Source organism: Prionailurus bengalensis, chromosome B4, assembly GCF_016509475.1.
Source record: "Prionailurus bengalensis isolate Pbe53 chromosome B4, Fcat_Pben_1.1_paternal_pri, whole genome shotgun sequence".
NCBI lineage: Eukaryota > Metazoa > Chordata > Mammalia > Carnivora > Felidae > Prionailurus > Prionailurus bengalensis.
In genome coordinates, this window is record NC_057358.1 from 63,819,792 (window position 1) to 63,847,370 (window position 27,579).

The following is a 27,579-nucleotide window of genomic DNA, read 5'->3' on the forward strand; positions in this document are numbered from 1 at the left end:
TCTTACATGAAGCTCTCAGGCTCTTTGTAATTACTTTTATTTAAACTCCCCCCACCCTCTGTTTCAAATAAAGTCATTTTCTTGACAGCTTTGGAGTTCTGTGTTTTGCAGTCTGTCTTTCTTCCTGGGAAAAATCTTTAAGCCAGAATTTCAGAACTGGGAACAAGGATGATGATATGCTTTCCTCTGAGTGAAACCCATACTTTAGGAGCAGGGTGCTGGGAAGTAGCTTCTGGTCTTCCTGGCTTGTCTCGTTTAGGATGGAACCTCCACCCACAAATGAGCTGCCCAATAAGTGGGGGCTAGGTGGAGGTAGCAATCCCCCAATCACTGACCATACTCACCCATAATTTAGCCTGTGCACAAGTATCTGGGGTGGAGTGTGATGATAAATGCTGGTATCCTGTCCTTCCCAGGAAAACACTGAGGCCTCTGAGTAGGAGCTGGGGGGGAGAGGTAACCCCACCTGGAGTGGAGTTATAGCTCCAATGCCAGACTCTTGTTCTTACTGAGTTTTAAAAGATTATCTTGAATGGATGTTTCTTCATTTGCTGTATACCCTTAGGAAGCTGTCTGGAGACTTGAAGCAGTTGTTTTTATAATTGTCAACTTTTATGCTTATTTTACTGGGGGACATATTCTTGGAGCTTCTCATGCTGCCTTTTGTAAGTCTTCCAAATATCATCAATGTTCACATCCATTTAACAAATACCTGTATGCCATTAATAAGAAATATGGTGACTCCTTTTCTTTTAAATATGTACTTGGGTTCTTTTAAAATAAACTGTTCACTTTTTTTGCTTACTTTTCAGTAAAAGTTCTTTCTATCTCCATTAATTCTACAACAATTCTTGGAAAGAAATGGTGTGTGTGTGTGCAAGAGAGAGAGAGAGAGAGAGAGAGAGAGAGAGAGAGAGAGAGATTCATGTATTCTTAAAAATACATAAATTTGCTAAATTGTGTTAAAAATTGAGGTGAGAGATAGTTTTCCTACTTGTGGCTGGTGTTCACAGTTCAATCTTTCATACTTCCATAGGTATGCCATGAATGTAAGGTCCCAACAGCTCTTTATTTGGAGCATTTCTCAAGGGGGTTGTGTTTGCAGCAAACTAAACTGAGAGATGAGGTATCATCTCCCTCCAACCCAAAGGAAAGCTTGCTTACTGCTTGTTATAAAATTGTATCACACAATTGTTTTTGTGTGATACAAAAAACACTCAAGTGTTTTTCTTCCTGTAATACACCCACTGTGCAGGTATCCATCTGAGACCTCTGTGTCATCCTCATGGGATTTGGGGGAGAAGGGTAACTGAGGCAAACTGCTTGTGCTGCTTGCTGTGCTATAACACAGTCCTTTGTCTCTAGCCCAGAAATCGTAGGTCTTCTGCCAGTATCCATGAAACAGTAATAGTCTAATCAAGTAAAATCAAATCCTAGATCTAACAATATTGTGATGAGAATTGGATACTGATGGAAACATAGTTTTATGGAAGAGGAAGAAGAAAGGTTCTGTGGGCCTGGTCTGGAGATATGAGGAGACTCCTTGTGATCTGGCAGCAAATGTTCTCCCCATTTACAGCAATCTGTGCTGTCACCCAAAATAATATTTAAAAAAAATTGTTGCTTTCTCCACCTCCAGCCAAAGCAATTTTATGATCCACCTGAGGCAAGCAGCAGCTGTAGCTGTCAATTTGATCTGCTGCTGGGTTTCTTATCTCTGTCCATGTGCAGTAACAGAAAAATGTCTGTGGATATGGGTGGCCCTGAACTTCTGTGTATTATAAGGAAGGTTGCAGTTACTCAGCGACACTGCCCAGATGGCAGAAGCAAAACAATGTCATAGTGATCCAAATCGAGTTTAACAATAAATCCGGACTAGAGTGACCTGTGTCTCTTTGGTTTATATGGTTGTATGTAGAGAAGAATAGGCCATGGAATATCTCTCAGTTGGGTTCAGGGTTTCTTTTGGCTCATCTACTATCCCCGTAATTACTGACCATATCACTAAAGATTAACAGGTAAGCTTCAATTTCCTTGTGCAGGTCATAATGGATACTATCCTGGGCTTATACCACCTCTTGTCTAAGACCTACCGGTTTCCCTTGAGATTTATTCACAGCTGAGTCTGGGCTCCTGGGAACACAGCTGAGGTCAATATTGCAGGTTGACCTCACCCTGCTTCTTGGAGCTCTATTAATAGCCTCAGTTAAATGTTGTATTTTACAAACTCATTACATTTGGTCCTAGCCTCTGCTGATCAAATTAATCAGTGTGGCTGAAAAAGTATCATACTCATCTGATAATCTGTCAGAAGCCAAGATGGTAGGACCAAAAAGTGGAATGTTAGGAAAGGCAGTTCTTTATGGGTTTTTCATCATCTTACCAGTCTTGCTGGGAATGACAAGAATACACAGCCCTGATATGCTTTATCCGGGCCATCCACAGAGTTGTGTTTATAATAAGCAGCCCTGTGCCATAAAGTAATGTCTCCTTCCAGGACAAAGAGGTTGCTTACTGCTTACTATACATTGGCAGAGTCCCTAAATTCAGTGTTTCTTTTCTGTAATGCAACTCGTTGCTTGAGTAGACATTCATTTGGGCTGTGTTTCTCTCCTGGAATGCAACCCATTGTTTGTGTTGGCATCCATCTGAGCCCTTTGTGTTGCATCTGTGCGTCTTGGAGGTCAAGAGGAAGTGACATAAACATGCGAATGCTCATGTTGCTTGCTGTGCAATGAATAATAAAGTCCTTTGTGCCTTTGACCCAGGAGACTTTGTTCTTCTACCAGTATCCATGAAACAAGACCAGGCTAAAAATGTATTTGTTTATATATAAGACAGGTAAAATCAAATTCTACACTGACAGTCACTCCCCTTATATTTTTCTTTATGCAGATTTCAGCTATATTTTAAATGTTTACTTTTTTCCATGGTGCCATCTTTTTTGCTCCCCCATGTCTCTTCCTCAGTCTTTGTCATCTTGGCCTTTAGGGTTCTCTTCTCTGAGCTTAGCTGTGCAGCCTGTGCCACGTATTCCCCACAGTAAACGGTTTCCTCTTTCTGCTCCAGTTCCCTCCAGCAGCAACATAAGGGAGTTGGGACAGAAACAATTTAGTATTTTGAAAAATGCTGCTATGAGAATTACTAAATGGCTCACAAAAACTATCTAAAAGTCTGTTGGTCAAAGAAAGTTTATTAAATTTACTGCAGCAAGGGTTTAACAGGGTTTGGGTAATGTCTCAATAGGGGAAAGCTATGTAAGAGTACATTTGGGATTCTCCCTCCAAGATGGGGAATGGGTTAGGATGAGACAAAATTTGTAACATAATAGTATAAGACTGATGGACATGACACAGGTTCTCAAAGTAAGCCCCCATGAAACAATCTATCCTGATAAACATAATGTTTGCTCTAACAATCAAAATGTTTGCCCTAATAACCAAACATTTGTTTAGATAAACTGATTGCAAAAATTTCCTGGAGCAAAAAGTTATATTGACGTTAAGCGATCTCAGTTCTCAGTCCCAACAGTTGACATAGGTGGTCTAAGTTCTCAATACAAAATGAAAACTGGCAAGCTAGAACCTAACAAAATCTTTAAAAGTTATAGACAAAAAGGGGGGGTGGTGGTGGATAGATCTCTCATTCAATATGAATTGCTCTACATTTTATACTTAAACTTATTAATATAACCATCAGTTATATGGTGAAGTAATGTAACAAAGAAATGATTTTTGGCAAAATGGTCTACTGATATGAGTGTTGCACAAAATTTGGTCCTTAGCTTCCTTTTCTTCTCCCCATATTCTCTCTCATAAATTTAATATGGCTTCATCTACCATTTATTAGAAATTTAGTCCTAATATTTCAGTCTGCTTGTTTGATATTTCTACTGGATATTTGGATTCATTTTTCTCATAAGACACCTACTTCTCCACAGTTATCTAATGATATCACGATTCTCCTGGTCAAGAAAGCTGAAAACTTTAGAGTAATTTTTGCTTTTTCTTTTTTCTTGGTCCTTCTATTCAAAATTATTCACCACTTCCCAGATCCAAAGGATTCTCTAAGGCAGTGCTGTTCAAAATGCTAGTCAGTGAGATTAGGAGCTCATGCAAGGATGTAACCAAGCAGTTTCCTTCATGGAGAAGTCCCATCTTCTGGACAAACAGTGCACTTAGTAAAAGGGTTGATTGCTATTCTGGATCAAGCTCCTCGTTACAATCCAGAAATAGCTTACTGCTGACCAAGTGCCAGCCTGAACATACCTTGTCCCCAAAGGATTTGCAAATATGATTCTCAAGGCATATATGGACGCTTACATGGGGGACAACACCCTAGTATGACAGTGAAGGTCATGTGGTCATCTTTTTACTTTACTTCCAAGTTCTAGATGATTTTTCTTTTTTTATTTTATTTTATATTTAGAGAGAAAGAGAGCAAGTGGGGGAGGGGCAGAGAGAGGTGGGGACAGAGGATCTGAGGCTGGCTCTGTGCTGACAGCTGAGAGCCTGATGCATGGCGTGAACTCACAAACTGTGAAATCATGACCTGAGGCGAAGTCAGACACTCAACCAACTGAGCCACCCAGGTGCCCCTAGGTAGTTTTTCTTACCATGTTTTATTCTGTTTCCTCTTTGCTCACTAAGCACTACATTTTAAAGCTCCATCCATTTGAATATATATTCATCTACTCTTCACTTTCCTAACAGCTGCATAATACTTGAAGGCACCTCTCCCAGCAATGGACATCCCAATTCTCCACAATGGAATTCTGCAATGAACATCTTCATACATGTCTCCTAGTTTGGGCACTCCTTACCTCTTTCCAAGATTTTGCAACAGTTTCCTAATTGTCTCTTTATTCCCGACTTCTCCCTAATGCAAATCTCTCTCTACACCCAGTACAGTTCCAAAACCTTTTATAGACCCCTACTGCTATGAAATTAAACAGTCTAATATCATTTTGATCCCCAAAGTTCCACTTCTAATTATCAGCTTTATGTCTTACTGCTCTGCTATTCACATTGTATTCTCTAGCCAAATTGAAATGCTACTGTCTGGTCTTCTCACATATTTCTAACTCCTGCTTGTCAAGCCTTTGCCCTTATTATTCCACTCCTTCTTAGACGTTTTTCCTCCCATTTGCAAACGTCAGATGCTACCAACCTTCAAATACAACCCTCTTTACAAAGCCTTCTCCTAGTCTTGTATATTCTTCTCATCAGAAATTTCAAAATTCTTTGTTAATCTCTCTTTTGTGCTATTATTCTACCAATATTATAGTTTTTTATATACTTGCCTTATGCTTGCCCCATAAAACTGTACCTCTTTTATGCTAGATATTTGTCATAATCATCAGCATAGTGTTTCATATGCTAAATACATGCTTAACTGAATATTGAGCAACTCCTAAAAATAAGGAACTGTGGCTGTGAAGCGATAAAAGACTTGATTCTGGCCTCAGAAGTTCAGAGGATCATTTATATGGATGCCTCAGGGAATCTTCAATACAAAGGCAGGAATTAAAAGACAGGAAGATAGCTAGGCTTTCATCTGTCTTCGTAACTTGCACTCTTAACTATTTCTCTGTCTTTACTGACAGAAAGAAAATCTTATTTGGATCAGGTATAAAGTTAAAGCCAAGAATGAAAGCAAATACTTTTCTCAGGACTCTACACAAGCCTGAGTTATACAAAGGAGAGTCAACAGATTTCTCTTTTACAAAAAGTGATTGTGAGGGGTGCTTGTGTGGCTTAGCTGGTTAAGCGTCCAACTTCAGCTGAAATCATGATCTCATGGTTCATGAGTTTGGGTCCTGTGTTGGACTCTGTGCTGACAGCTCAGAGCCTGGAGCCTGCTTTGGATTCTGTGTCTCCTTCTCTGTCTGCCCCTCCCCCTCTCGTGCTCTGTCTCTCTGAAAAATAAATAAACATGTAAAAATACATTTAAAACAAGTGACTGTGGATTGAGGGACAGAAGTTTATGAGATGTAATGTAAATATCAATTCAAAAGCATTGATTTCAAAAGCATTCAGCAGATAAAGATAATTGTTCTCCTCAGTCTTAATTTTTACATGGCAATTTTTTAATGTAATATTAACAGACTGAAAACTCCCAGAGAGAAATAATTGCTATTGTAACTACAACTTCCAGCATATATTTCAGTGAAATAATTAATAACCATAAATAACACTTAGTAGTATTTACTACTTGCTAGGGTTAAAATAACATGCAGACCAGGCTTAAAAATTCTTCAAGCAGACAAAACCAGTCAGGTCATATAAGTGAAATTTAATCCAGCTTATATCATGAATGTAAGAGAAACTTAACCTAGGTTATTTCTTGTAAATGTCTCTGATAATCATAAATAAACCACCTTTCTAAAATGGTATAAAGAATCACTTTTAACCAATCCCCTTCTATATGTAAACTCTCATTTTTAAAAATTTTAATTCCAGTATACATAACATACAGTGTAATATTAGCTTCAAGTGTATAAAATAATCATTCAATAATTCTATGCATTGCTCAGTGCTCATCATGTTAAGTGCACTCTTTAATCTCCATTACCTATTTCACCCATCTCTACACCCACCTCCCCTCTGGTAATCATCAGTTCTCTATAGTTAAGAGTCTGATTCTTGGTTTGTCTCTCCTTCTCTCCCTCTCTCTTATTTTGCTTGTTTTGGTTATTAAATTACACATGAGTGAAATGATATGGTATTTGTCTTTCTCTGACTTCTTTCACTTAGTATTACATTTTCTAGCTTCACTCATGATTCATTTTTATGGCTGAATAATATTCCTGTGTGTGTGTGTGTGTGTGTGTGTGTGTGTGTCACATCTTCTTTGTCTATTCACCTCTCAATAGACACTTGGGTTGCTTCTATAATTTGGCTATTGTAAATAGTACTGCAATAAACATAGGGGTGTATATATCTTTTTGAATTAGCGTTTTCGTATTCTTCGGGGAAATACCCAGTAGTGAAATTATTGGATCATCCAGCAATCCTATTTTTAATTTTTTGAAAAACCTCCATACTGTGTAACTCCCCTTGTAATAACCAATCATTGTAAAGATTAAACAACTTCCTCATTCTCACTTTATGAGCCATCCTATGACCACATCTCGAGATTCTAACCATTTTTGGTTTTAAGTCTCCCTGTTCACTAACAGTTTGTTTCTCACTCAGTAAAACATTCATATCAACTAAAAATCTCTGAATTTTCTTTTGAAAGTTTTTGGTGTCAAAAGTGGGATCCAAAGATGACTCCTGATGAGCTCCAAGGCCACTGAGTAATTAGGTGCCAGCATCCATGGAGCCCAATGCACACTGCTTTCTTAACAACCATGGGATTCCAGGGCAAATCTTCCTCAGATCTAAACTCCACTCCCTTTGTGTTGACTCCTCTGATTTTACCGAGCAACACTTGTTGAAGCTTTTCAGTAAGTGATGATATTCTGTTCAAAAGAGGGGGGAATGTGTGATTCCCTCTACTTTGGAATAACTGTTGAAAAACAGGAGCCCTGATAATTAAGTTTTCTTAGGGGATCTAAGGCAAAGATGGGTTCCATCTGGTCCAAAGCTCAGATCAGGATCTTATACCTTTTTAGAAAAATGGGTAAACTTTACGAAGAATAATTGGAACTGCAGTGACCATTTTGGGAAAATCTTTAATTTAGATAAAATAGCCCACGTTAGGGGCATCTTTAAAAAAAGAGGATCCCAAATTTCTTAAAGGCAATAAATGCATTCCTTGGTTGTTATGTCAAAGCTTCTAAAAGACAAAATGATTCCAAAAATAGCTTCTCTAGAAAATTCTTACAGCAAATGAAAAATGTGTGGTAAAAGCTTAAGTCATTGCAGCACATAACCTTATCCCATCAGCCAGAAACACAATTTGGGTCCAACTATTCTTTTGAGTTTTGTATTGTTGTACCTGACATACAGCTAAAATTTTTAAATGAAAGCTACAAGATGTTTACAACTGTCTGTATACTAATGTATATGAATGTATATATGTATGTATGTTATGTATATGTGATTTCAAAAAGAGCTCTATTTAATTAGCTTAAAGAAAAATAAGTACTTATATAAGTTTAAGGATTCTTAAAACTCTCAGAAATAGAAACTAACCGAAATGCTTTTCAAGTTCATATGATCTGGAGAATCTTGAATTATAAAAGCTTCAGAAATAGTTTAGGGGTGCCTGGGTGGCTCTGTTGGTTAGGTGTCTGACTCTTGGTTTCAGCTCAGGTCATGATCTCACAGTTTGTAGGATCAAGCCCTACATTGGGTCTGCACTGATAGCGTAGAGCCTCCTTGGAATTCTCTCCTCCCTACTCTCTCTGCCCCTCCCCCCTCTCTTTCTCTCAAAATAAATAAAGTTAAAAAAAAAAAGAAATAATTTAAATGTGTTGGTTTAATAAAAATAGGCATGTCTTCACAGTAGTCAACATTAAACACAATGCAAATATACAATCTTTTCTACCTGAGTTTACTAGTCAGATACGCTGGTGCTATCTCTGTTATAAAGTTTGTAAGCAAGGGGTGCCTGGGTGGCTCAGTTGGTTAAGGGTTTGACTCTTGATTTTGGCTCAGGTCAAGATTTCATGGTTTGTGGGTTCAAGCCTCACGTTGGGCTCTGGGCTGAGAGTGAGGAGCCTGCTTGGGATTGTCTCTCTTTCCCTCTCTCTCTGTCCCTTCCCTGCTCTCTCTCTCTCAAAATAAATAAACAAACTTTAAAATAGTTTTAAATTTGTAAGCAAGAAAAACTTAAGATGCTAGTTAAGTGTTTAATGTTTAATACACATATGATTATTAAAAACAAATTAAGTAGATTACATTAGATGATGGGTATTTGTTAAATACGTAGATCATTCAATAACAAGCTAATATACTGAAATATTAATTGCTAAACATATGTTTAAGTTTATTTACTTTTGGCTGCTTAATTTTTACGAGACAAAAGATATTTGGATCTATTTTAATGTGGCCTTTTGCTGCATTAAAAAAAATGTACTATGAAGAAGCACATGTCTCTAAAAAGTATATTTTTTTATAATTAAATATTTATAAATTTGCTAATCTACTACAGGATGCTGATATACGCCAGGCAGTTCACAACTTCCTGTCCTAGTTTTCACTGGAAAATAAAGATTAATAATGGTTAAAACTTATAATCCATATATAAAAATAAGCCTCCTAAAAACAAGAGTGAAAGAAAACAACTTTGTATACAAAGTATGAGAGGAGAATGGGATGTGTTTTTTGTAAGAGTAAGCAAAGAATATAGGATGTGTTTTTATTAGGAAAAAAAGTAATTTTGTCTTAAAGTAAGATGAGAAAGAAAAAAGGAATGAAACAAAAATCTAAATGAATACAGAAAGTTGCAAAAAGCTTGTGAAGAAATTTCATGTTGCACGGTCAAAGTTAGCTAAAATTCAATGGATTTATTTACAAAGATTTCCAAAACTGAGCTGAATAATATACTGACATAAAACCACAGTTTAATTTTCTCTGTTAAAAGAACAAATTTTCTTATGTTGTTAGTCTGCTCCTAATACGGGATTATGAAAGGTTTTTCTTTACCTTTGTGTATTTTGTCTAGGAAACAAAGATTCTGTGTCTTATTAAAGTAATTTCCTGTGTTTCATTTTGTCTTTATCAGGTTTTTGATTGCTTAGGAAAACAGTCTTTTCAATATTAAAAGAGCTAAGGTACTTTTTTAAAACTATGTACTTTCTATATTTGCTTTTGAAATCTTTTTGTCACTTTGGTTGAATAGATAACTAAGTATTATTTCACAATGACTTGTGATCCTATTTAATCAAGTGTTTTAAACCTTTTGGCATTTTTTACAAACTTCGCAAAATCAAATTCTAAATTAAGTCTTTTTGACTTTGAGCTAACTTTCAGGGTTCCTAAAGATCTTGAAGTTTTTTTTTCTCTTCTTATAAAGGGAGACATTAAACTATAGGCTTTTTAAATGTGAAATTGCATGGAAAACATTATCAAGTAAAGCGGATGCTTAACCTTCTTAGGTTGTATTTGTATGGATACATGTTATTAATATAAGTGTTCCAGAAATTGCATGAAATTCCTAGGAATCTGATATGCCCTGATATAATGTTATCAGTCATAGTTCTAATCATTTTTAAATGTTGTATACCACAAAAGTAGCCAAACTTAGCAGTCAATCATATCATTTTTTTTTGTAGTGAGCTGTAACAAAGGCTATTTTTATCTTTTGTCATTTACAAACAGCTATTATTATACACTGAATCATCTATGAAAGCATTTATAACCAACCGCAGGCCAAAATGCTTTGTCTTCACGGAAATTCATGGAAAAGACCCTGACAAATACTCTAGAATACAAGTTTCTGATAATTTTAAGATCATACCACTTAACTGGGTAAGAATTTCTAGCATGCTAATGGAGAAACTGATTGATTCATAAAACTGCTAACCCAAGAGCAAGAAAAAAATAATTGATTACATGGGACTAAACCAACTAATAGAGATGATTATCATTTTTATGACATTGTTTGAAGCATTGCTGGTTCTTTAATGTTTTGCTTTCCAAATTTAAAGAACCCCCTTTCTGTTTTCTTTTAAACTACTATATAACTGGGGAGCCTGGGTGGCTCAGGTGGTTGAGCATTTGATTCCTGATTTTGGCTCAGGTCATGATCCCAGGGTCTTGGGAGGGAGCCCTGTGTCAGGCTCTTTGCTGAGCACGGAACCTGACTAAGATTCTTTCTCTCTCTTTTCCTCTACCTCTCTCTAAAATAAAATAAAATAAAATAAAATAAAATAAAATAAAATAAAATAAATAAAGTAAAAACTATATAACATAACAATGTGGTAAACTTTTGAGATCAAAAATTAAACATTTATCTTGTTCTCTCTACCTGATCCCTTCAGAGTTAAGACAAAAGAACTCTTATGAGTATTGAGTATTCTTATTTTCATGGCAGTGTAGGTATTAGCACAAATTCAATCAGAATTTGCTCTCTTTGTAACAGAACACAATTGGACAACCCATTAGCTTGACTTCTTGGCCTAAAGAGGTGTTTAAAGATCTAATCTGAGATTTCTTATTACCAGACAGTTTTTAAGAAACTAACATTGGATTTTTGGAGCAAACAAAGACCCTTGGATTACCAAAGCTTGGACTTGAATATCATTTTTGAAAATGTGCATAAAGTAACTATTCTGCTGCACTTATATAAATAATGAGCTGAATTTAATGGGACCAGATTCATTTTACAAATAAATTGGTCTTATTATGATTATCTTTGGTAAAAACAAAGTGGTTATAGAGAGAAAAATTATGTTTCAATAGAAAACTATAGTGTACCTGTTATTATATTCTAGTCCTGTTCATTATCTTTGAGGCTTTGTTATCTTTCTGTAAACTGGACTGGATCCTGAATTCTTCTAGTTTCCTCCAACATCTGGCTACAACTTTCCAACCTAACTTTTCCAATTTTCTCTTACCCTTCTGACTTGGAATAAAAACTAAAAAAACTACCCTTTTCCTCAAGTCCTACAACCTAAAGTCAGACAACTTGTTATAAACTTCAGAGAAATCACCACAACAGATCATGTACAGACAACCTTCGTGCCTACTTCTATTTCAGGCAACTCATGAGAGTTCACCAAAATACTCAATGATGTCATCAAAATCATTCAAACTGTAAACCAGGAAAATCCAACAGATAGAAATTGCCTCCTCACTCCATTATCTAAAGATGTTTTGAAAAAATGAAAATAAAACAAAATAAAATAAAGATGTTTTGAGCTCAAATCTAGAAATTTTCTTGACTGGTTGCTCTCCAGATTCAGAAACTGAGTTTGTAATTTGCTCCAAGTGTTAATTTGTATCTTTCTTTAGTTTCAATAGAAATGCCTAATTGCTCACACCATACAGAGGCGTAACTTAGATGGAAGCGCACCTATAACACTCCTGAAATAAGACATCCTCATGTTTATCTTCGGTGATCATAACATGATTCAATAGGGCAAGGCACTAATGCAATATTAAGAAATGTACTTTCCACCAGATTTAAAAATGTGATCCATTCCAAAAGAAAACATTCCTAGAGACTTAGTTTATTGGAAAGGATACTCACAAAAGACTACAGTTAAACCTCTTCAGGAGAGATCTTATCTCCTGCAAAATCCCTACCATTACAGCAAGAATCTGTAAACTCTTGCACAGCCTTAGACGCCCTAACCACTTAACAAGGAGATGCATATGTTGTAACTGGTTAAAAAAAAAAAAAAAGGTTCCATGGATTAAAAAAAAAAAAAAAAATTTAAAGTAGGCTTCGTGCCTACTGTGGAGCCCAACACAGGACTCCAACTCACAACCCCAAGATCGAGACCTGACTTGAGATCAAGAGTCGGACACTTAACTGATTGAGCTATCCAGGTACCCCGTTTCCACGTTAATAAATTAGGAATTATTACCCCTAATTTAAAAGATCTTAAAGATCCGATGTCAATCTTTTATCAGATAGGTGATGCTTCTTCCACTGATTTACTTAGTTGGTTAAACCTTGGCTCCTGGCAATCTCTCCCAGAATTTCTGAATTTCCATCTCATAGTCATCATATTAACATCCCTAGCTGTAGCAGCGCTGACAACACTGACTCCATCTTTGGCCCTCCATCTTGTTTCTGCTCTTGCAATGACCTCCCTCGGAGCTGTATGTTCCAAGCCCCTTGGAGGTTAAAGTATGCCCTGACTGGAATGCAGAAAGGCTTGCTCTGATCTTCTCTAAAGTGGTGCACAGAAGGTACCACTTTAGATAACTAGTAGAGATGACTGATGCACAAAAGGCACCACTTTAGATAACCAGGAGAGATGACTGCGAATAGATGGCGCCACTTTAGATAACTACACTTTGCACCATAATGCCCTTTGCTCTATAAAAGCTGTAAGTTAAGGTTTGGACTGGGTGGAGAATAGCTGCATAGCACCTGGATTGTAATGGGACCGAGGTCCACACAGAGAGTCAAGACACTCAGGCTTTTCTTTCCAGGAAGCAACTTTATTCATTGTGCCGGCATGGGCTCAATGGGTTTGTACCTGAGAAACTGAGCACCGAGCACAGCGGGGGTAGCCTTTTATGCAATTTCTACTTCTTTGTCTCCCATAAATGGTGACATATAGACATACAGTCTGATTGGGCAGTCTATGTTACAAAGTCGTGAGGAATGTCACGTACACACACATAGCCAGGTTGCCTTCCCTTGAGGTTTTCACCACATTCCTTAGGGAGGGGCTCTACCACAGGATCATCTGTCCACTGGCTCCCCTTTGTCAGTAGGTCACCCTGAATAAAAGTCTGTGTAAACAGTAATGGAGAGGCTGGCTTCATTTTTCTGCTTCCAAGTGTCTACTCAGTCTGGAGGATACTTTACTGTCCCTCCCCCACCTTTTAACACTAGTGCACTGTATCCTCTCAAGAGTTTTAAATGCCTTTCGGCAGCCACTCACACACCAAATGATAGCCATCAGGATTACACAACTCAAAGAACTCAGTGGTCCCACTGCCCATGTCTTCAATGACTATGCAACTGTTGGTAATGGCAACTACATGACCATACAGCCCAACGACTACATCAATGGGTATACAGTATATTGGGTATACATCAATGGGTATACAGTAACAGTATATCGGCTCACATTTTCAGCTTTCTGAGGGAATGACCCCAAGGGGATAATTTTTAAAATAAAATAAAATAAAATAAATAAAATAAAATAAAATAAATAAAATAAAATAAATAAAATAAAATAAAATAAAATAAAATAAAATAAAATAAAATAGAGACCATGCTTGAAAATCCCCTAAGCAGACCCAACCAGTTAGGTCACATAAGTGAAGCTAAATCTGGTTTATTTCACGAACAAAGTGAAATTTAGCAGGTTATTTCTTGTAAATCCCTCTGATAATCATAAACAAAGTTTATTTAAAAAAAATTTTTTTAAACATTTATTTTTGAGAAACAGAGTGAGACAAAGTGTGAGCAGGGGAGGGGCAGAGAGAGAAGGAGACCGAGAATCTGAAGCAGGCTCCAGGCTCTGAGCAAGCGGTCAGCACAGATCAAGATGCAGGGCTGGAACCCACCAACTGTGAGATCACGACCTGAGCCGAAGTCGGGAGGCTCAACCGATTGAGCCACCCAGGCGCCCCAATCATAAACAAAGTTTAAACCATCTTCCTAAAATAGTGTAAGACGACCACTTTTAACCAATCCCTTGAGGTTTTTAAAATTGTAGTAACCAACCATTGTAATAACCAATCACTGCAAAGGATAAACAATAGAGTCATTCTCAGTGTATAAGTCATTCTGCAACGACATGCCTCTGAGATTCTTGTTTCTCCCTCACTAAAATAATTTTTATCAAGTAAAGTTCTTTGAAATTTCTTTCGACACTAGGCATCCTTCAAAGGACTTTACATCCGTTAAATTTATTCCTTACTACAATTCTATGAGATACGTACTGTTGTTACACTAATTCGATAAATCAAGAACTCAGGCACAGAGGTTAAGTTACTCTCCGTGGTCACGCAGCTGGTGAACGGCAGACTGGGAGCTGAACCCAGCAATCGCGGTCAGGCAATCACGGAGCCGTGCTGCCTCAAAGAATCGGTATCTATCCCAGTTACAGGACCTGGGGGAACTCTGCTGAAGGCTTTTGAGAGCCACATGTAGTGTTTTTGTTGTTATTGTTCTACCAAGGCTTTCAGCTCTCCTCAGAAACAGGTCACTGGCAGCAACTACCAGAGCATCGAGGGTCAAGGCTGACAGAGTTCGGACCACCACCCATCTGGCGGCGCCCGGGGCGGAGGACAGAGGGGCAAGCCTCCCCAGCAGCACACTTGGCACAACTGTCATCTACGAGGAGACGACAAGTCAGGAACCCAGCAACAGAAACACCAGCGAGCCCTCTTCAGAGGTCCAGAGGTGGAAAGCGGGCGGGGAGGGAGAGCGAGCACAGGGCGGGGCGAAGGGGAGGCGGGGACCGGGTGAACTCACAGATCCAGGAGCTGACTGACCCGCCGCGAGCTAGGCATCGCGGCCGACCAGGGAAGCCTCTTCCGTGGTCCCGGGGCCGCCCAAACGCAGCCAGAGACCGTCCGTCAACTCCTGCCACCCGCGCGACGCGTAGGCCCTCGTGACGTCACACGGCTTCTTCCGGTGACCAGGACGCAGCCACCCTCGGGACTACAGAGGGAAAGAAGAGAAGTGGCTGGAGGTGATAAAATGTAGAGTAGCCCTAAACTCGGTGAGGCACGACGGGAGTTGTAGTTCTTCCACCTCGCGGGCTCCGTTTCCGGGCGGTTTCCCAGTAGTTTTAGCCCAGCGTGCCGCCTGGCCTAGTACGCCTCCGGCGGCGCTTTGCTTGGAGGTTGCTGCTGTTACTGTAGGGATGTGTTTGATGCTGGTCCATGCATTTGGCGACACACCCTGGAGACTCTCTTGGATACGGACACCATTAACGTCAAACGGAGAGTTTTAGAGCAATCAAGAGTGACCACTGTTTACCGAGCACGTTCTCTGAAGCACGCACTGCGCTACGTGCTCTCAATAATTAGCCACATTCATTTAATCCTATGAAGTCGGAATTATTTAGTCTTATTTTACAGATGACACTACAGGCCAACAAAAAAGCTCAGTAAGAATTCCATTATGGTGGTTGGGGGGGGGGGGGCGCTTATGTTCAAGTCAGAAGGAATTCCAGAGGGACACCTTTCATTTATCAAGCACTGAAGGAGAGTAGAGATCGTGTTGGTGCTGAGGATTCAGTGGTGAACATATGCACCAGACAAGTAGAAGGACAATCAGAATAACTGTTAAACGCTGATATGAAGTTGGTTCTATGTGAGCACCCATGGAAGAGTAGGGAGAACAGGCAGGTAGGAGGGCAAATGGTGGTCTCTTAGGGACTGCAGACAGTTCAGGGTGGCAGCTACGAAGGGGAGTGGTGAAAATGAGTAGAGCAGGGGTTGGCAAATTTTAAGGGCCAGACAGTAAAGATTTTACGGTTTTGTGGGCCATACTGCCTTGGTCACAGCTACTCAACTTGTAGCTGAAAAGAAGCCATAGACAGTATGAATGGGTACAGTTGTGTTCCAGTAAAGTTTTTTTTATGGATGCTGAAGTTTGAATTTCATGTAGTTTTCACTGTCATGAAATATTATGAATATTTTGAATTTTCATATATATACATATATGTATGTATATATAAAAGTTTTGTTTATTTTGAGACAGAGATAGCATGAGTTGGGGAGAGGCAGAGAGAGAGGGGGAGAGAGATAATACCAAACCGGCTCCTCGCTGCCAGGGCGGAGCTGGTCACAGGGCTTGAAACTCAAGAAACTGAGATCATTACCTGAGCCAGAACTGAGGGTCAGACGCTTAACCAACTGAGCCACTCAGCCGCCACATCATATTTTGATTTTTCCAACCGTTAAAAAATGTAAAGGCTTTACATTGGAAACAAAAACGGGCAGTGGGCTGGATTTGGCTGCCTGGTAGTATGTCCTCTCCTGATCCGAAAGCTAAACTGGGGCCTGATGATCTGTGTTATATGAAACACTTTAGGCTTTGGGTGGAGTCATAGATAAGTTTTAAGCAAGGACAGGGCATGCATAGGTAAAATGAGTTTTAGAAAGAACTCTAGCTGTTAAGCATTAAAAACTGTAGAGGTCACAGGTGGAGACCAGATAGGAGTCTTTTGATGACAGCTTAAGTTAAAGTAGTAACAGTGGAATGGATGGACAGATTTGAGGTAATAGAAGTAGAACTGATAGAATACAGAGATTGGTGGGGATGAGGGAAAGTGAAGACTCAAGGCTAATTTCTAGGCTTTGGGATTGGAGAATTATGTGGCGTATGGTGGTGCTATTTATTGAGCTGAGAGGATTACAGGAGCTTTTTGAAGAGAGGAGGGTATTTAAATGTTGGACATGTGGATTTTGAAGTATCTATGGAAAATGTAGGCATGGAGCTTTAGATCTGCAAATTGTGCTGGTTTGCTTATAAAGATGAGATTGAGGGGTGCCTGGGTGGCTCAGTTGGTTAAGCCTCTGACTTCGGCTCAGATCATGATCTCATGGTTCCATGGATTCGGGCCCTGTGTTGGGCTCAGTGCTGACAGCTCAGCCTGGAGCCTGCTTCGGACTCTGTGTCTCCCTCTCTCTCTCTCTCTGCCCCTCCCCCACTCATGCTCTGTCTCTGTCAAAAATAAATAAACGTTGAAAAAAATTAAAAACATAATAAAGATGAGGTTGAATAGCAATGACAATACATCCATTTACTTATTAACACAGTAATTTTTTTGGAAGAATTCTCTGCTGTTCTGGGAGCCAATTACACCTTGGAAGACCATAAGAGAGCTTGACAGAGCAGATAAGGTAGGACTTCATGGTCTTTTCTGTCTGTTGAGTGCTGCACATCTGTCCATCTAGGTCTTCCCACTGATTACTTGATTCTTCAAGCCCAGGAAAAGATAGGCCACGTCCCATCATTATGAGATGTTCAGCCCTGGGTGCCTGAATTGTTCTCAGTGGTCAAAGGAAGTCATCACAGCTGTTTTTTTTGTTTTTTTCTTTTAAGAAAATAATTATATAATGAGATAGGATGACAAAGTTCTAGTTGTTTCTAGCCAGTTATTTTAAAGGTCAAAGATGTGTAAGCCCTCATGATATGAAAATTATTAGAACTATTTTGATTATGATTTCCTGCAGCTTTTAGGACCTGTGGTGTCTACAAACCAGCCTCTCCAGTATTTAGCATACTGTATCAAGAATTATTTTGAGTCTCCACTGAATAAGATAGATCTGATATACATTGTGATTGCCTTGACAGTTTTATTTCATCCCTTCCTCTTTTCTTTTCTCTTTTCTTCTTCTTCTTCTTCTTCTTCTTCTTTTTTTTATGGCAGCCATGTGGTTTGGAGAACTGACCCCATCTTCAGAGGTGGGTCTACATTAGGCTAATCAGTGATTGCTGCAGTAATTGATTCAGGGATAAGCAGACCTTAATCAAGAAATCGCCATATTCCCTCAGCCTCAGAGTTAGGTTCAAAAATAGGCCCAGGGGCATGTGACCTATTTGGGACCAATAAGAAGCAGGAAAAGTTTTGCTGCAGATTTTTGAGAAAGAAGTTTTCTCAAATTTATGATAATGCTTCATGAATCAACATTCTCAGCATTGTCACATTGAATGAAGTTATATAGAGGAAGACAGATTAAGAGAATCAAGGGAGAGCAGCTAGGGTCCTGATTGAACCGTGCCTGAACACCACCCTTCCTCTCTATTATGAAATGACAAAAATAAAACAATTTAGCATCGAGTTTGATGTTCTTTACTCAAGGGAAAAACATCCATAGATTGAGGGAATCAGTGCCCCACAAGCATTGGAGCACTCTTCCCATGGGATGTTTGGACAGGAATGAGTTTATAGTGTTTGAAGCAGCAACAAGGAAACAGGGAATGATTGGCTAGGGGGTCAGGGATTTCCTTATAAGGCTAGTATGTTAATCAGGGAATAAAGAAAGAATATTTGGCTTAAGCTGATTGGCTGGAGTTGCATATCTGAGAACAAATAAATCATTGCAGATTCTTAGCAGTTGGGGATTGGCCAACTGGATATACCAAACTCTGGTGAAGCAGAGCATTTACAGAAACATGAAAGTTAGAATCCAAGTTTTGTTTTGCTGATGTGGCAACCTGGGCAGGGGTGGCTTTATTTTGTGCTGTCACACAATTCAGTTAATTCCCTTTGTTGTTGATAAAATTAGTGGAGTTGAATTTTCTGTTTCTTGCTGCCAAAACATCCTAACAATTATGTATCCATAACAGGAGTCACCAGCATATAAATGGAAATTGAAGGTATGGGAATTGATGAGCTCACCCATCAGATGTATATAGAGTGAGAACAACAAGTCCTTGGAGAGGCAGCTGAGAACAGCAATTGACTGGCAATTGACACTGAGAAGGAACAGCCAAAAAGGTAGGGGAAAAAAAACAGTGGGGTGCTACAGAAGATAAACATGAACAAAATTGTCACATGCTGAAGAGATGTCAAGTGGAATAACACTTGAAGGTAGTTTAGCCACAGGAAGGTCATTGAGGGTCCTTGAGGTGATGGTAAAGGATGTAGTCTGATGTAATGGGAGGAATGAAGGGGAAGAGAAGAAATAAACACACAAGTAGCCCAGCTCTCACTTACAATACATACTTGTTCAAATGAATTGCTGCTTCTATTAAGACTCATGCTGAGAAGAAAAGGAGATTGTATAAAGGTAGAGCTCTTTGAAAATTTTTTTTAATGTTTATTTTTGAGACAGAGGGAGACAGAGTGTGAGTGGAGGAAGGGTGGAGAGAGAGGGCGACACAGAATCTGAAACAGGCTCCAGGCTCTGAGCTGTCAGCACAGAGCCTGATGCAGGGCTCGAACCCACGAACCATGAGACCATGACCTGAGCCGAAGTTGGACGCTTAACCAACTGAGCCACCCAGGTGCCCCATAGACCTCTTTTTCAAAGAAGGTAAAATGGGATATTTCAGGATGATTTATGGACCTTCTAGGTGTCAAACATGGTAAATATTTACATGATCTCATGTAGTCAATCATCAACCAAGTCTGAGATATCATGCTATCTTATAGATGAAGGTGAGCCTTACCTAAATAAATAGCCATGTCAGACTCCAAAGACCATGCTCTTCCTACTTTATTTGGGTGCTCAGGAGAGGTTTATTTTATTTTTGAGAGACAGAGAGAGAAAGCTGGGGAGGGGCAGAGAGAGAGGGAGCCAGAGGATCTAAAGCAGGCTCTTCATTGAGAGTGGAGAGCCCAATGTGGGGCTCAAACTTATAAACCATGAGATCATGACCTGAGCCTGAGTCGGACGCTTAACCAACTGAACCACCCAGGAACCCCAGGAGAGAGGTTTATGATGCATCCAATACCATCAATATAACTTGCAAAACTCCTTTTCAAAAGGTTATTAGGAATTTCAAGATGGTGATAGCAGAGCATTAAACCAAGGCTGGGCCTTGTACGACTGCATCATTAGTTTGCCCATGAAGCTGGCCTTGGTATATCCAATACTTACCAAGAAAATCAGTTCCAACTACTGTCTATCCAGTAACTCTTTGTCAGAATAAAATTCAGAAAGAAATGTGAACACAGGGAAACTTTTTTAAAAAGTTGAAGTACAGTTGACATATTAGTTTCAGGTGTACAACATGGTGAGTTGACAGTTATGTACATTACGCAATGCTCATCATAAGTTGTCATTATACAAAGTTATTATAATATTATTGACTGTATTGTCGATGCAGTACTTTTCATCCCTGTGACTTATTTTATTTTATCTTTTATAACTGCAGGTTTCTACCTCTTTATCCCCTTTACCTATTTTGCCTTTTATTTGCTAATAAGTAAGCGAACCAGGCCTTCAGAAGTAGTGGCTCATCTCATAGAATAGGAGGAATTTATAGCTCTGATGATATGGCGGATATTTATAGCTCAGATATGGCAGTTGACAGTTCAGATTGGATAAGAACAAGATGTTCCTGTCTTTTTGAAAGGAAAACAGGATGTTCTTATTTTTGTGGCTTATCTCAAGAGGCAAAGATTTCAGGATTTCCTGTTAGTAAATGCTTTTGGGAGGTTCCTGTTATTCATGGTTTATCTTGGAATGCAAGGTTGTTAGGAATAAGTCTTTTCTGGTGCATGGTAAGTGATTTGTGGACAGTGCTAGGCTAAGGGCAGGATGTCATTTTCCCATTCTCCCCTCTTTGCTTACTGTGCCCACTTTGCTATAGTTTCCTCTAGCTCGAAACCTCTTCCATTTCCTACCCTAGCTACCATATAAAGAAAACTTTTATGTTTCTCTGGGCAGGTTACATGTTTCTCTGGGCAGGTTATATAAGAATAATAAGCAACATTACTTTCCTTAAATTATGCTATTTATTCCTAGTGTGTTTGTGTATGTAAAGAAAAATATATAATAAATGTATACAGATAAAATGATTAAGTATACCTTATGCTATGTATGTATGTGTATATATGTACACACACAGTTGACCCTTGAACAACATGGATTCGAACTATGCAAGTCTACTTATATGTGGATTTTTTCCAGTACTGCAAATGTATTTTCTTTATGTTTTTCTTCACGTATAATATTTTCTTCTCTCTAGCTTATTATAAGAATACAGTATATAATACATACAACATATAAAATATGTGTTAATTAACTTTATGTTTTGGTAAGCCTTCCTTCTGGTCAACAGTAGACTATTAGTAATTGAGTTTTGGGGAGTCAAAAGTTATATGTGAATTTTCGACTGCATAGTGGGTCGGGGCATGTAACCCCCACATTATTCAAGGGTCAACTGTATATGTGTGTTTTTGTGTGTGTGCATGTGTGTGCATGTATGTAGTAAATCTTGGGTCATTTATAAGAACGTATAGACATACAAGTAGATAGAAATAAATTGTTGTTCAAATCATCTTTACATGTCATATCAAAATATAAGAACAGGCTATGAGTTAGGGTCTTCACTCTTAAACCATATTATATTTATTTTTTTAATTAAAAATTTTTTGGGGGGCGCCTGGGTGGCTCAGTTGGTTAAGTGTCCGACTTCAGCTCAGGTCACGATCTCGCGGTCCGTGAGTTCGAGCCCCGCGTCGGGCCCTGGGCCGATGGCTCAGAGCCTGGAGCCTGCTTCCAATTCTGTGTCTCCCTCTCTCTCTGCCTCTCCCCCATTCATGCTCTGTCTCTCTCTGTCTCAAAAATAAATAAACGTTAAAAAAAATTAATTTTTTTTTTAATGTTTATCCATCCTTGAGAGAGAGACACACACACACAGTGTGAGCAGGTTAGGGGCAGAGAGAGAGGGAGACACAAAATTCAAAGCAGGCTCCAGGCTCTGAGCTGTTAGCACAGAGTTTAATGCGGGGCTTGAACCCACGAATGGTGAGATCGTGACCTGAGCTGAAGTCAGATGCTCAACTGACTGAACCACCCGGGTGCCCCATATTGCTTATATATAGATTCAAAATAGCAATTGCTCTTCTAAAGTTAATTTTCAGCTCAGTATAACCTATACTTCATCATCCACTGTTAACTCCAAATCTTCAGTTGGGTGTTAGTGTCCAGACCAGGTGCAAGATGGAACCACTTATGCTAAGCCCACATCAGCAAACTGGAATTTAACTAAGTTTCTATGCTTGGCTCTCCCAGAAAAAGTGGGCCTAGGCCAACCAATCAGTGCTTGCCTGTCCGCACAAGTTATCTAACCTGGCTCTAAGACTCTCCTTTGCTCCATATAAGGGAAGTAATCCTGCTTTAACCAATCAGCAAATGCCTAGTACAACTTCCTTGTTCCTTCTCACTTTGGTCTGTAAATATTTCTTGCCTTGTACAGCTCTTTAGAGCTCCGTTCTATCTGCTAGACTGGATGTTGCCCCATGTATGAGTTGCTGAATAAAAGCCTACTAGATCATTAAATTATGGAAAAAACTCTGTTAACAGTATCAGTGATCATTGTGAATACTTGCTGGGTGGCTAGAATAGTGCCTTGCACACAGTGAGTATTTTACAGGGTCAAACTCATTTCACCCTCAAAGAAATCCTCATTGGCAGGTATTTTTACTGTTATCATACCGATTTTCTAGTTGAGGAAACTGAGGCCCAAAGAGATTAAGAAACATGCCCAAGTCCATGTGGCTAGTCAGTGGTAGAGCTGGGATTTGAAGCCAAACAATTAGGCTGCAGAGCTGGGTTCTTAAACAATACTATATTGTTGCCTCTACCTCTTTAAAATAAAAACTCTTGATAGTTCTTCATAATTATAAAATATAGTTATCAGAGATTTAGAACTAAAAGGTATCTTAGCTATAACTCATTCCATCATCTTAATTTTGTAGTTTCAGGAAAGTTGACTGATTTCTCAAGATTTCTGAGCAAAGATGGAACTAGAATATGTTTGCTAATTCCTTGCCCAGGACATTTTCTATTTCTCAGCTCTTTAGGTTGTAACTCTAAAGGGGGCTGAAAACAAACAGAATAAAGAGAAGCCAGATGAGTGACTACTTTATTATCCTACCATGTGCAGGTTATTTCCAGGTAGGAATGTCCTTAATTGGTGCCAATGTGAAGATATTTAATTTCTTTTTGTATCTCATACTGTGTCTTACTCTAACTTGGAAACAACAGTGCCCACGCTCATGAATTCTTGTGCATTGTTAAAATTTTCCATTGACTGAGCCCTTGATTTAATTTGTATATAGGCTATAGACCCAGGTCTTTCAAATTCTCAGGAGTTTGAGGCATAAAATGTATGACTCAGGATTCTTGCAGGAAACAGCTGCAGAAGTTCAAACAGGATAGGCAAGGAGATATTAATAAAGAGGCTGTTTGTAAAGATGTGGGCAGAATTTAGGGAAAGCAGGGATAAGGGTGGTTCAATACCTAGACTAGCAATAGCAGGAAGCCCTTACCTCTCCTAGTCCTGAAAGCCAGGAAGGGAACAGTTACCAAAACCAGAGAGAGTGGCCATAGGTGAGGCCATCTAGAAGCAGCTATGGCTTTTGGGCCAGTAAAGGGATGTAGTCAGCCTGTGGCAACACAGCTGGCAGGGATCCTGGAAGAGTAAATGCTCTAACCCCATTCTTCATCCCCCTTTAGATCTCCTGGTGCTTCTGTGCATAGTTTCAACACACCCAGAAATTAGAGGTGCAGTCTACAAAAGTCAGCCTCTTAGAGCCCAAAGTAGAGAAGGATAGAGTGGAAAATAACGGATTCATAAGCCACTGATTTTTATATAAAATAATTAAATATCACAAACATTTTGAAAATTAATAAGTAATAGCTTAGTCTGAGCTGAAGTAATAATTGTTGTAGTTTTATAACAGTGAGAGGGATGGCAATCGTGGTCTTTAATCATGATGCTGAGAGCCAGTGCAACAGCAGCTTAAGTGTTGCCTTTTCCTAGTTAGCTTCATTATTTTTATAAAACTATACAATTCGTAACCCACATTTATTAGTCATTTGCAATAGAATCTAGTGCCTGTTATTTCTGTCAGATAGACTTTAAAAGCCCATTAATTACATTTATTCAAATAACTGTTTAATACCTATTATTTGCCAGGCAGTTTATCAGTAAACAAATGTCTCTCTTGGAGTTTACACATTAGTGTGAGAGCTACAAAACAGGCACACAAACAAAGCAATATATGGAGATAAGGGCTATAAAGAACTATAAAGATAGAATGGGGGAGAGATGGGGGAGAAGGGGGAGAGACAGAATGAGAGGGATTAGTTTTACTCTGGTGGTCAAGGAAGGCATCTTTAAGGCTGTAACATTTTTGCTGAGATTTGTTAAAAGATAAACTGAGGGGTATTAAAAATTTTATTTGAGCAAAGATGGATTGGAATTGGGCAGTGCCAAACCAAAAGTAGTTATGAGTGTTGAGCCAACAATTCAGAAGAAAGACTTGTATAGAGAAAGTGCAGAAGCAAAGAAAGGAAATTATTTGATTGGCTATATATTAAAATCTAGTTGGCTTTTTGTGATTGGTTATCCTTAGTGTTTTGATATTGGAACCTTGAGGCATTTACAGGCTTAGATTTTGGCTTGCATACGTAGGCCACCATGGCATTAGAGCCACCTCAGTCTAATGGCCTCCTTGTTTAATTAGTTTAACAGACTTGAAGGATGAAAGGAGCTAACCATGAAGGGATCTGGGGACAGAAGGAAAAGAAAGGCTCTGAAGCAAAAAATGTGCTTGGTAAAGTTCGAAGGATTGAAGGAGCCAGGTGGAAGGTGCCCCAGGGAAAGAGAAGAACTGTGGTGATAGTGAGCGTGAACATCCATAGGACCTTCATGCCTGGGACTTCTGGGATTTCAATTCTGGGTTGGGGTCATGGTGTTGATGAGAGCATTTAGAATCTGAGACTGTTAAATCTCAGAGCCATGAAGCCTGCATGGGAAGAGCTTGGGCTGTAACCTCAGAGTTGGAACGCTTATTTTTTCCACGGTGAATGTAATGTGATTTGTAACAATGGTGAAGTTTTGGGGTGATGGGCGGTTCATGAGGTCTGGAGTCGATGGCCCAGAAATAATTCTTGAAGACATCCTAGGGGGCAAAAAAGGTGATTATTAAAGCATGGGGACAGGACCCATGGGCAGGAAGAGCTGCACTGGGGTTGTGGGGAGTGACCATTTTATGGAGTTAGGGGAGATGAAGTTAAGAGGGGAGATAAAGTCAAGAGGGAGTTTCCAAAGAGACTTTCATATACTAAAGACTTACTGGAGGCCTCGCTATTATCAAGGTAAGGTTCCCCGCGCCCCCCCCCCCCCCCCCCCCCCCCCCCCCCCCCGTCTTCTCTCTCTCAAGTCATTAACATTAAGACAGTAGGGAGTTCCTGGATGTTAGGCTGTGATGAGGTTGCCTTTTTCTGGTAAACTGGTGGAGACTCTTATCAGTTTAACCATTTGTTTTTGTTTTTGTTTTTGTTTTTGTTTTCTTGTCCTTTCCTGTTTTGGTGTGGCTGGGAGTGTCCAAGGAATATCATATATTTCCTACCTCGGGAGGGGGTGTGGGCTAACTTGTACTTTGCCCTCAGTTTGCCGCAAGCTTCCTCATCAATAGGACACATATATTTGGTCTTCATCTTGTTTCTGGCAGAGCTCCTAAAACCCTTGGAATTTTTTTTTTTACATTTATTTATTTATTTAGAGAAAGAGAATGTGCGTGCATGTGGGAGGGGCAGAGAAAGAGGGAGAGAGAGAATCCCAAGCAATCTCTGAAGAGCCTGATTTGGGGCTGAAACTCAGGAACTGTGAGATCACGATCTGAGCAGAAATCAAGAGTCCTGTGCTTAACCTGCGAAGCCACCCAGATGCCCTAACCCTTGGAATTTCTTAAGAGCAATGGGAGTAGCCTTTGTTATAATATTTGGTCTTTTGTCCTTTGTTCCTGAAATAGCTCCAGATCCTTAAAGGTGAAAGGAGTGTCTTGTTCTTCATAACAAGCCCCTTTCAACCACACCTGAGTTTATGTTAATTTGGTAACTTTTGAAAAGGCTCTAAGGATGGGGGCTGGTTGCCAGGGGAAGCTACTGGATTAGAAGGTTGGAATTTTTAGTCCCACCCCCCCATCTCTGGGGAGGGGAGAAGGGCTGGAGGTCACCAGTGGCCAATGATTAAGTCTATCATGCCTGTGTATGAAGCCTCCATAAAAACTCAAAAGAACAGGTTTGGAGAGCTTCCTGGGTTGGCAAACACATGGAGATTTGGGGAGGGTGTTGCACCCAGAGAGAACATGGAAGCTCCATGCTCCTTCTCCCAAAACCTGCCCTATGCATTTCTTACATATGGCTGTTCCTGAGTTACATTTCTTAATAATAAATTGGTAATTTAATAAGTGAAATGTTTTCCTGACTTCTGTGAGCTGCTTTAGCAAAGTAATTAAACTGGAGAAGGGGTTCGTGGAATTTCCAATTTATAGCCAGTAGGTCAGAAACACAGGTGACAACCTGGACTTGTGACTGGCATCATATGTGAGTGTGGGAGGGGATTTGTGAGCCTTTAACTTGTGAGATCCAGTGCTATCCCCAGGTAGATAGTGTCAGATCTGAGTGAAATTGTAGGACACCCAGCTGGTGCTGCAGAATTGCTTGATGTGAAGAAAACTCACACATCTGCTGTCAGAGGTAAAGTAGTGTGCAGATGGTCCCCAACTTACAGTGTTTAACTGATATTTTTTGACTTTATGGTGGTATGAGAGCAATATGCATTCAGTATAAACTGTACTTCAAATTTTGAATTTTGTTCTTTTCCCAGGCTAGCGATATGTGGCAGGATCCTCTTTTGTGATGTGGGTAGTGGCAATGAGCCACAGCTTCTAGCCAGCCATGATTGCAAAGGTAAACAACCAATACACTTATAACCATTCTGTTTTTCACTTTCAGTACAGTATTCAATAAATTACATAGATATTCAACACTTCATCATAGAACAGGCTTTGTGTTAGATGATTTGCCCAATGTAAGTGATCTGACCATGTTTAAGGTAGGCTAGGCTAGGGGGGCTAGCCTGGGTGGCTCAGTCAGTTGAGCGTTTGACTCTTGATTTCAGCTCAGGTCATGATCTCAAAGTTCATAGGATTGAGCCCCATATTAGGCTCTGTGCTGTCAGCACAGAGCCTGCATGGGATTCTCTCTCTCTCTCTCTCTCTCTCTCTCTCTCTCTCCCTCCCTCTCCCTCTCCCTCTCCCTCTCCCTCTCCCTCTCCCTCTCCCTCTCCCTCTCCCTCTCTCCCCCTCCCCTGCATTCTCTCTCTCACACAAAATAAATAAACATTAAAATAATAATAAGTAGGCTAAGCTAAGCTATGATGCTCAGTAGTTTAGGTATATTAAATTCATTTTTGACATGGTATTTTCAGCACATGTAGCTTTATCAAGGTGTAACCCCATCATAAGTTAAGGAAGATACATAGTAGCAGAATATTGAGACTAGAGGAGAA

General features: G+C 39.5%; 1 protein-coding gene and 1 long non-coding RNA gene across 3 annotated transcripts in view; one reads left to right on the forward strand and one right to left on the reverse strand.

Moving 5' to 3' along the window:
* AMN1 (antagonist of mitotic exit network 1 homolog) overlaps window positions 1-15,290 on the reverse strand; it is a 53,046-nt gene extending 37,756 nt beyond the window's left edge. Inside the window, exon 1 of one of the 2 annotated variants that reach the window (XM_043562905.1) lies at window positions 15,061-15,290. In XM_043562905.1, the coding sequence (XP_043418840.1) occupies window positions 15,061-15,098 (38 nt within the window). In that variant the 5' untranslated portion in view covers window positions 15,099-15,290. Of the gene's footprint in view, window positions 1-2,921; window positions 3,428-15,060 lie in introns of those variants that run through there. The other variant, XM_043562906.1, reaches the window with a different exon arrangement.
* Window positions 15,291-15,328: 38 nt separating this feature from the next.
* Window positions 15,329-27,145, forward strand: LOC122472901. Its single transcript, XR_006294547.1, has 4 exons — window positions 15,329-15,700; window positions 17,358-17,441; window positions 18,892-19,042; window positions 26,896-27,145. It is a non-coding gene; the product is annotated as an uncharacterized LOC122472901 (long non-coding RNA).
* The last annotated feature ends 434 nt before the right edge of the window (window positions 27,146-27,579 follow it).